The 10,994-nt window shown below is 32.7% G+C and overlaps 2 protein-coding genes across 2 annotated transcripts in view; one reads left to right on the top strand and one right to left on the bottom strand.

The window, feature by feature from the left end:
* Positions 1-745: 745 nt before the first annotated feature.
* LOC133194758 (4-galactosyl-N-acetylglucosaminide 3-alpha-L-fucosyltransferase 9-like) overlaps positions 746-10,994 on the top strand; it is a 124,963-nt gene continuing 114,714 nt past the window's right edge. The window contains exon 1 of the mRNA XM_061330664.1: positions 746-749. The gene's annotated coding sequence lies outside the window, so the exon portion shown is untranslated. The remainder of the gene's footprint in view (positions 750-10,994) is intronic.
* Positions 9,464-10,715, bottom strand: LOC133194757 (uncharacterized). The gene has a single exon (XM_061330663.1). The coding sequence runs from the start codon at positions 10,630-10,632 to the stop codon at positions 9,562-9,564; it is 1,071 nt and encodes a 356-aa protein (XP_061186647.1). The 5' UTR covers positions 10,633-10,715; the 3' UTR covers positions 9,464-9,561.

The raw sequence follows: 10,994 nt of genomic DNA, 5'->3' as shown, positions 1-10,994 counted from the left end.
AGTACTCATAGTTTCATTGAGACAGGTCTCAAAACACGCAGGCCATCCTTTTACAAGTACGTTCCACGTGAAAAGACCGCACGTTGCAAAGTTATGTAGAGATTTCCAAGTGTCCAACGTACGCACACAGAAAGGTTACAATTTAGTCCCTAATTGTCTCTATTTGAGCAATTATGGGACGAAATGGATCGACGAGTTTAATTGATTTTCATATCCGATTTGAAACGCAAACAATGAGCTGAGGTAAGGACTTCTTAAGGAGTGAAAACTCATCCCTATTCGAAGAATCAACCATCTGATCAATTTTATGCTCAAAATGATACCAGCTGCTGTAAATGCGGGATGAGGACCCACGCGATATTGACTTATGGAATTTTAAATTCTGACCCCTACTCCATGGGCGATGGAAAGGGGAAAAAAAAGACGGTTCTGCAAAACAAACAACTACCAGGTAATTTGCAAAAATATGCTGAAATACAAAAGAAACAGCTGAATTAAATTAAAATCAACAGACTCCGTTACAAAATTAACGATCACTGATGCAAAAATAACAGTCGTATACTGAATTAGATATCGCACAAAAAAGTCATAATCTGAATTAACACTGGATGGCGCTCGAGTCTGTAAATTTTGGAATTCCAAAGGCTTCAACTCTGTAATTTCTTAAGGAGATGGGTGAACAAGGCGTGCCTATAGCTTCAGATATGTTAAATTCATATTCAATTTGTGTATTTAGTATTTAGAGTGAAGTTCTTTTTATTGCAATTTATGAAATTATGATAAACAAAACTTCTCTGAAGAAAATTTTCTCGGCAAAAAATTATGGTATAAAAAAAATAATGTGGTATTCGTGGGGTTCGAACCGTAGCAATAAAAATCCTGTGTATCATTTTCCTTTTAGACTAACGCGCTAACCACTACGCTACACAGCTCCTGATGAATAGTGGCATTTAATTTTTAAATCATGCTTGTGATATGACCCTTGACTAAATGGACTCCAAGTATTTCTCGGAAAATGCAAATGTTGTGTCATAAAAGTGTATTTTTAAGGTATAGTTGGTCTTGGCTCCATGTTTTTATTAACCAAAAAATGTATCTTTTTTTCGCAAACTTTGAGGATAAACTTTCTAAAAAATGGAGCGAAGACCCACTCATATCGAAAAATTGTGTTATAGTATGAGAAAATGATCCTTTTTGCCCTCTTTAGAGTGTGTGTACTATTTCATAGGCAAATAATTTCAATCTTTGTGAGATTTTTGCAAATTGTGGAGGTTTTACATAAAGTATACTTTAATTTAAGATGAAATATCAAAAAAAAAAATTGTCACAATTGAGATTTAATTTTTCTCCTTCATGTTTGTCGGACTCTATAGGCACTTCGCTCGCCTTTTCGCCCGTCATCTTTATTGATTGTTAACTTTAACGGATGTTAGGGTTAACACTGCTTTAGTATAGTAAACTTCAAACAGGCGAATCAAATCAAAGCGATTCCGGACAAATATAGTCAAACTTTACTTGTACTCATTGGGCTATCATTTTCGGGGTGTGAGCATGTGAGCACGTCCTCTTGACAGAAGGAGTGGAGATGACTTAGGTTGGCTGAAATTAATTCTAAGTTTCACGTCACCTTGAAACTTCAAAACCTATGAGGGAGGAAGGAAAAAATTAAACAAACAAAAATTTCAAACAAATGAGTATTTACTCATTTACATGAATCAAACTGATATAACTATATTTGAACATCATGTAAGCTAATTGCTTAATTTTTAGTAAATTTGTCAGTATAAATGAAAGACACGTCTCAAATTACCTTCATACTATGGAGGGTAATCGTGTTCAAAAATCCAGACTTGTAGGTACACTACGGTCAACGCGGATCCCGTATTTTCCCGCGCCCCCGCGATGGTGTTTTAATCCTTTCCGCGATACACCGTCGCGGTTTTATCATCGCGGTGATCGCGGGGACACGAGATTACCGTGACGGTGTGCTCTACAGTATTTTACTCAATGTGAAGTCGATAATCCTTAATGTCAAAGTAAAGATATTAAATTGTGAATATATAAGATCGTTTTTTTAAAATGTGGCTTAAACATGTTAAAGTCATAGTGGCATATTTTTGATATATATCTTTAAAATTCCAGAAATAATTTATAAAAAAAAATTTCAGTCTAAAGGGTGATATTTGAATGATACTTGGCGTTTATTCTATCAAAATACTATCATTGTTGTAGTTTATAATAAGTAAGCTGAATTATATTGTGGAGATCTATAACTCAACATAATTTTTTTTTTGTAGTAAATATCGATTCGATTTATATAACGCCCTTTTTTTCATCATTACAGTTTTTTTATACAGTATTACGGCAGTTGGTTTTTTTTTTCGAATTGAAAATTGCAATGTATATATAACTGAAAAGAAAAATGAAGACACATAATTTCACGCCAAAATACCTCTTCCAACATATTCAAATATTATTTACAATAATCCCGAATATTTGAATTTACGATATTGATCACCACCTCATTTATTAGACCTATGGGCCTGAATGAAAAAATGGATAACAGCTCTGTTCATCATTCTAAAAGAAGTCAACAATAGTCATTTTTATAAAGCTAAAAGAATTAAATGGTTGCGTTCTCAGCTGATAATTAAGCAGAGAAGTCATGAACTAAATATGTTGAAACTGTCCAAACACGTGTACATGTATTACACAATCACAGCGTGTGCAGTGGGGCGTATCTAATCTTATCCACAATAAGACTATGGGTTCTAGGAAAATTCACGAGATGATCAAGCCCTTTTAGGATAACCGTGTTTTCAAGTCGTAAAAATTGCATGTATTACATGACCATATTTCAGTAGCCGGTCTTGACACCTTGATCACCCATCATACATGTACTGTAGGTTATATCAACTGATCAAACGCAATCCTGAAATCACAAAAATATCGTTATACTCTTATAAAGAATTAAAAAATAAATAACACTAAAAGTCTTTTTTATTGGTCGGCGATCTTGAAAAACTTGGAACTGTTAGAGTAATTATTGAAACCAAAGAGAAAGGTTTCACAAAACAGAAACTTTAAAATCATTTACGGGAGTGGGTGTTAAATTATACACTGTAATTTTGGGTAGAGAAACATGAGGATAAGTTTGTGTGGGAGGGGGGTTTCAGAATAAAAATCTAAAATAAACGACGAGGGACATTTCAGGAAACTTGTCTGTATGTATATGTTTACACTATACTGTATATATTTATTTAATCAACACACTTCATGAATGTCCAAAATAAACATAGCATATATATCTTTAGAAAATAATCAATAAATATGAACAGTACGTCTCATTAAAACCAGCCCCCCCCCCTTCTCCTATCGTCGTCGATTTTTGAATATGAGATACTTATTAAATTTATTTTTCTATGTAATATTAATGCATAAAACTTGCTGTTTGTTTAAAGCTTTCAAATTCTGGAGGAATTCTGAATGAAATTTCATTTTTCTAATAGTTCCTGAGAATTTAATATTGTATTGAATCAATGGAAAATGTTGTATAAAATAATTTGCTACTTATAAAATGGACAAATTATTTCATAGTTTGCGATGTATTTCAAGTTTTACGAAGCAGATTCCTATTCCATATGAATGCAAAATTTTGCATGTCCAGGTATACAATACAGGTAAATCACAACTTTAAGAAATCTAATCTATTGTTGTGGAGACGTATGTGTATATCTATTACATAACACTTCCTGTCTGTGTCAGTGCCAAGGTTCTGACTGTGCGTACTACAAACTCGAACCTAGCCCGGGGACACATAGAACCTTCTATTCCAATTGTATTTTATCAGTGTAAAGTAAATTAAATTTCAAAATCGAATGTTGCATATTTGCACATGCTGTAAGATCCTCTGAGCTATTAATAACGTTTTTTGCCTGTAATTGAAGGTAAATAAATTTAAAAAACAACAACAACAACAACAACGTAAATTCAGGAAGGGGTATCACATGCATGAAGATAATGTGTGATGCCCAGAGCATGGGAAGTCAGTCACTAGGTTAACCGTCACTAGAAAACAATCAACGAATGAAATCTTTAACTTTGAATCAGTAAACTGTTTTAAATTTTTGAATTATCAGTTGATTATGGACCGAAAATTAATTCAATTTTTAAATCAAAATAGGGTGAAGCTTGCTATTTACGAATAAACATGTATCTAAAGTAAATTAAAGTTTGAATGATAATATTTATAGACAGGATATATTTTTTAAATCATATTTTACAGCCGAATCATAGTTTGTTTGTAAAACCTGGATAAATACCGTACAAAGCGCACTAGATTGGAAGTCATGAAAAAGAGTCTAGTATTATAATACATGTACGTTCATACGTACTTTCTCAAGTTTAAAATTTTCAAGGAAACTTGAATTATTAATAAGGAATACAGAAAAAATATCTATTCCTTTGAAGATTTTATTCTGAGCGGCTTTTTTTTTAAAAATATTGCCACTATTTTACTTATTTAAAATGGTTAAATGACGGAAAAGCTGTTTTCAATTGACAATTAAATCATTGAGTTATCGGATGATCAATAACTGTGATCTACAAAATTAATGCATATGTATAATTACGAATAAGTTAAGAACAATAAATGAACACACAATATATATATCTAGTTGTCTCCATATCATGCATTCTTTCTTTCCTTTTCTTTTTTTTTTTTTTAATTTTTGAAAGAGGTGTGAAATAAGTAAAAAAATAAATTAATCAAATATAAAAAGGGAGACCTAAATAACTGCTAAGACTGGTTTTATCCTTTTATTTATTTATTTTTTTTTTTACTCCATTCTTGTTCTGTTGTGTTTTTTCCCGTCGGGGGAGGTAACTCGCGTTCATGAAGAGAATAATTTTTTACCTGAGACGGATAACACAAACCGCGATGGTGTGGATTAGTGAGGACCCGTACCGCGAGAACACGCGGTTTTACCTGAGTTAGTCAGAGTTACCTGTGTTAAACCGCGATCAATTTCACACCGCGAGGACTCGCGGTAAATACGGAAACCGCGTTGACTGTAGTGTAGTTTGTAAATCCAAATTTGTAAGTTTGTAAATCCAAGTCTGCAAATTTCGGGGGGGGGGGGGGGTCCGGACCCCCTTCTAGATCCTCGCCTTCAAGAAGTAAAAATTAAAATAAAAAATGAAGAATTTAATTTGGAAAACAAAAAGTTGGAATAAAAAAGAAAATAAGACCATTAAAAATAATTGTGGCACTGATGCCCCTCCATAGGTTCTCAATATCAAAATTCGACAAACGTGTAGACTTTACATTTGTAGACTTGTCAATTGTCTTTGTGTTTTAAAATTCAGAGCGCGGAAATATAAATTCCGGAAAACAAAGTTTACAACATCAAAAATACACACATTCATAGTATAAACTCAAAGTCAACACAGTTGTATGTTCGGAACTACATGCTAGGATGTCGGAATTACCTACTTACATATGTATACTATGAAACTGATACGATTACAAGTTTGGATTTACAAACTTACAAGTTTGGATTTAGAAACTTACAAGTCTGGGGCCCGTTTTACAAAAGAACTTACGACTAAGCCATAAACTTAAGTTGATTGTAAAATTTTGCAAAATTAATTATTCTTTTTAAATTTTCTAGCATATAAGTATCTTTTTTCAATTTATTTTAAAAATATTAAAACCATTTTTAAATTAATGTAAAAGAGAAAGTAATGAGCAGAATTAAATTTCAGCCTTAGTCGTAAGTTCTTTAGTAAAACGGGCCGCTGGATTTTTGAATACGATTACCCTCCATATCATACAGGGTCCAAATGTTAATTGTCTTTTCCTATGGAATGCAATTTTTAGTTGCTAAAAATTTAAACTTAAAAATACCGATTTGTTAATATTTTCAAAGTGCAAATTTCTCCAAAACCTTTACGCGCGCGGGTGACGTTAGACGTAGAATAGACTTTGGACAACCTTACTGACCTCCTGATGTAAGGTTCATATTGTCCGTCGATCGACTGATGCAAATCAAAGTCTTATGCCCTGTTCACACAGAGAGTTTAATTCGCAGTAGCTTTACGTTTAATTCGAATTAAACTCTCCGTGTGAACAGGGTATTAGATCGATCGAGGTACCCTTCTTGTAGTTTGGGGGACCTTTGCTAGCTCATCCTATTTACTATATATGCCATATAAGATATGGCTGTCCAATGGACGATAATAGAAGTGAAGCAATATTTATTTAACGAGGTTGGATCCTGATATTTAAAGTCTTAAACTTTTTTTGTCAAGTATATTTTTAGTTTCTTCACACATAGCTTAATTAAAAATCAAAACAAAAAATGGGTGTCAATATTCTTCTTTTGGCGCTACAGTACATTTAATATGACCTTTTTGCACTGAAATTTGTGTCTTAATCAAAAATCACATCTTCGACATTTTCCCTTTAATGTTTTTATCCAAATAAATCATGGGACAAAATAAACTATTGGTCTACTTAAAAAAAGACACTTTAAAATTGTGACTAAGATAAAGTTTCAAATTGCTTCGCATAATCAATTATTTGACCTTTCTGCACTCAAAAAGTGTGATTTCCCTGGCATTAAAAATTTAACAAGCAAGAAAATTATTTTAAAGTCTTAAACTTTTGCTGAATTTAGGCAAATTGATTAAAGTTATCTTATATATTCAGAAAAGAAAAACAAAAGTGGGAGTCTATGATATAAATTTTCAGATATTACTAAAAAAAGTGTTAATTTTATGTTAAAATTGGCTAAATTTTTTCCTGGACTTTCAGAATATATTAACTATATTTGTCACAATATAATGAAAGAATTCATAAGAAATAATTTAACAGATATTTCAGAACCAGAACAAAACATTTCACTGCAAAAAACAGCTCTGTGTGCAACCAGCATGGAAAAATAGGAATCTAAACTTAACAGTACTGTATATATTTCAAAAGGGAAATATTGATCATTTTCTCCTAAAAAACCTTCCGCCACAAAATATAGTTCCTGGCTTAAACCTATTTGAATGGAATTTAATCGCGGTTTTTTCATTGGATATGGTTTAATTTGCATTGTAGAATCTAGATTTAATGTTTGAACTTAAAAATGATGCAGAATTTTATAAATAAAGGTCCAGACCAAAATCTCCTCAAAAGCTCAGGATCGAACCTCCTTAAGGAGGCTGGGGGTCAACAAATTAACCACAAATTAACCACCAGATTTAATAGCGATTCTCTGTAACCACTTAAACTTCTTTGCCACGCATGGTCACCGATTTTGATGAAACTTTGCCCATTATTACAACTTGACACCAGAAACTTATATCAAATAAAATTTCGTTGCTATGTGTCTTGGTTGCCATGGTAACAGCCAGAAAAGTTGGAAAAATTGAGATTTTCAGCTAATTTAAATATTTATTGAGCCTTAATAAAGACTAAGAAAAACAAACAAACCATTCTCCCAAAAACATGACACCTTGTTGCCACTTATGCTATAAAGAAACTATTTAGAATTTATCTCTAAGTAAGTGGTAACCATGGGTACATTTGGAATACATTTTAGATGCTGAAAAATGCTGAAAAACGCTCTATAGTCACAAATGATAGATGTAACTTGATCAAACTCGATCAACAACGTAAGAAAAACAATGAAAAATATTTGACCTCATGTAATTAGGTATTGGCAATATTATTCTAAAAATAACTTTCATGGTTGCCATGGTAACGCAGTGTCACCATGCAAAATCTGTTGCTATGATTGGGTTAATGCTACTATCGTGAGGAAAAACAATAAAATTCATGACTGGCACATATGCATCGTTAGGACCTTGCAACACCGACAACATAAGAAAAATTGAGATTAATTATTACTTTGCAGTGTAACCATGGAAACAACGTACTACTTGTTTAAAGTGATATTTTTTTGCTGCTTTAGGAATTTACTAACCTTTTAATCAAGAAAAATATTATTTGAATCACCTTGAATAGTACTTATCTCATAGAACTAAAGTTGAATATCATATATTGATAAAGGTTGTTGAAAAATACAACACTGTTGCTATGGTTACCAATAAGAGAAAATGTTCGATTTTGTTAATTTTTTGTCAATATTAGATCCTATGTGCCAGCTTTTTGCATCCAGTTAGAGATTGGGTGATAGTTAAAATTGAAAGTCAGGTTAGTTGTTCACATATATCGATCATTAAAGTTTTGGGAATCTACATACAACGGTACGTATCCAAGGAAACTGAGTATTTTTCAGATTTTTATGCATGTTTTTTTCACCTTATTTCCATAGCAACGCACTATTTAACGAATTGAAATTGAAATTTTTGAAATGGGAAAATTAGGGTCACACCAAGGCCTTTAAAAATTGATCATCAGTTATATAGAAATATTCTTTTTAAAAAGATAGGATAAGATTAAAACACTAAGAGAGTAAATTTAAAATCCCTTCGTGGTATTAAAACCATGGCAACCATTGCCAACCTATAAGAAATGTCATATTTTGTCCTTGGTATATGTTACAAGGATCTCTTCTCTATTATTTGCTTGTATTTCAACCTATAATTGTTTTTATTCTTAAGTGTATGACTTTATAAAATTAAATGAACAAAATTATTACTTTTGAATACTTTGGTTCCATAGTAACGTATATTATAGATGATTTACCAAACATGTTCATCATGCATTTAAGACACCAGGCCTTCAACTTTCTGAAACAGTCATTGCCACTTGTTTGCTTTGCTGCAAACGTTAACTGTGGGACTCTGAAGATGTTGAAAAATGCCATTTTTCAAACTTTAGGACATGTTGCTATGGTAACCATGACACGTAGCAACCAATTTTTGCCTGATTTGAGTTTACGGTATCAAAGACTTCTATCATAGAAAGTTTGGAGAAATTCTGAGACTATGCGTGCCACAGCTCCTATATAAAAGTTCAAGTCATTACAGAGAATGGCTCTTAACTTAATTTTTTAGATATGATATCTTAAGCTGTCAACTATCATTTGGCAAAGAAAAAATTCAAAAATTTTAGTTTTAAAATTTGATCATTTTCTATATCTTCATATGGAGCTCTTCTTCTAAAGGAGATCAATACAGTCTAAAAATGGCCACAACCCCCCAGCCTCTTTAAAGATGGGAATGATAATGGTGACAACAGTATTTACTTATTTGATCACTGAAGTGTGGGATGAAAATAAATCTCTGAAATTTGAGTTGCTTACGAAAAAAGCACAGACCTGTGTAGAAAGGATGCGAACTTTCTTTACAAGTGTGGGTATAATAAAAAAAAAAGTCATCGGGATATAACATATTGCTATCCACCCTTTCAAATGAATAAAATGAATATATGTACTAGTTTGGACCTGAATAAAGGCTTTTCACATGTTATCCCTATAAGTATATTTGATATCAAAACTGAATTTGATTTTTTTTATGTATCTGCTAATTTATTTACGTATTACATTTGAAAATTATTACAAATTGTTTACAAAGAATTCGGAAAGTTAATGAAAGTTTGATCTCCTAACATACCAACTGCACGTATTTCACTAAATGTTCCGACAGATTTGGAAGGCTTGTTATTCCAGATGGTAACTGGTCATTTTTCAAAAGGGTTTCACGAATTTCACATCGACACAATTGTTTCAGTTTGCGGGGAGACTTATAGTATTCACTTGGCAAGTATCTTGCAGCACTCTCTCGTATGAAATAAACATGCGGAGATTTTTGTTTAAGATGCGCCACAGTTTGACCATCAAAATTGAGCTGAAGTGTTTTGATTGTCCGTAGAAGATATTCTAAGCATTTTTCTAGTAGTTCCATTGGATTTTCGGAAATGCCTTGCCCAGTTGCTTCCTCGATTATTTGTTGTGATCCAAGATTTCGAAGTACGTGCTCGAGAGGTTTTCCATGTGGTGTTGCACCATGTTGTAGCAAAAGCAAAACAACATTTGGTTTCAAATTTTCACACGCCAAAGTGAGACATTGAGTTCCAATATGGTTATCTGACGAGGTGTTGCCCGTCATTAAGAGCGTTGGGTGCCCTATAGGTATATCAAGATAGTAAGCTTGGTTTTCTTCTATAAGTTCTTTATACACGACACGAGCCGGGCCTTTAAATAATTTATCTCCTAACTTATTGTCTTTGAAATCCACTACAAAACCAGCAGCTGCTTTGATAACATAGTAAGCCTTGTCTAGTGTTTCGTTGGAAATAGACAAGTCATCATAATACATGAAATCTCTCATGAATAGACCCATGTCTATTCCTCGACTGTACTGAAGAAGTTCCAGTAAGAATCTTCGAAGTGGCTTCTTGTCGTTGACTTTTAACTGGAAGCATAATCCGAGGCCTAAGTGAAGGGATAACCAGCAATATTGTACTTCTTTAGGGTTCATGTTGTGTGAACGCGTGTATGCCATGATATCGTTAAGGGCCTGATCCAAAGTAATTTCTCCTCTGTTGATCATATCATAGTACTTAAACCCTATCAGTTCACACTTGCCTTCTAATGTTCCATATCCTGTTGCAGTCTTTTTGGTAAGTGTTGCAAACGAGTTTTCCACCTTTTTCTTAGAAATTCCTATACCCATTTTATGATTAAATGCCGGTGGTGTTCCAAGTTAAAATGATGAATTCTACCACACTTCAATATTGACTCTAACAGAGTGTTTCTATGGAATTTTGATGTTTTTCTTGACGTAACAATATTACATTTCTCATTGTGACGTCATTATTTTTGTCTACAGAAACAGTCACGATTTACTTCGTGTTTCTTATATTCTAAGCACAACAGACACCTTGAGCAAAACCCGCCGAGTTTTTTGTTGGAAATTAATAAAAGGATAATGTTTATAATTAAGCAGAAGTATATTAGTCATGATTCCTTCAAGCAGTCAAGTTAGTCAAGTAATTTTATTTATAGTCGACATATATATAAACAGTATAACAGAAA

Source organism: Saccostrea echinata, unplaced genomic scaffold (assembly GCF_033153115.1).
Source record: "Saccostrea echinata isolate AGI-Se365-2 ecotype Australia unplaced genomic scaffold, CSIRO_AGI_Sech_v1 ptg000029l, whole genome shotgun sequence".
In the NCBI taxonomy this organism is placed as follows: Eukaryota; Metazoa; Mollusca; class Bivalvia; order Ostreida; family Ostreidae; genus Saccostrea; species Saccostrea echinata.
The sequence above is the reverse complement of the archived record's forward strand: the minus strand, read 5'-3'. Positions and strand labels throughout refer to the sequence as shown.

Excerpts from the sequence above, each read along its gene's own strand:
- LOC133194757 (XM_061330663.1), bottom strand. The coding sequence starts at position 10,632 with ATGGGTATAGGAATTTCTAAGAAAAAGGTGGAAAACTCGTTTGCAACA.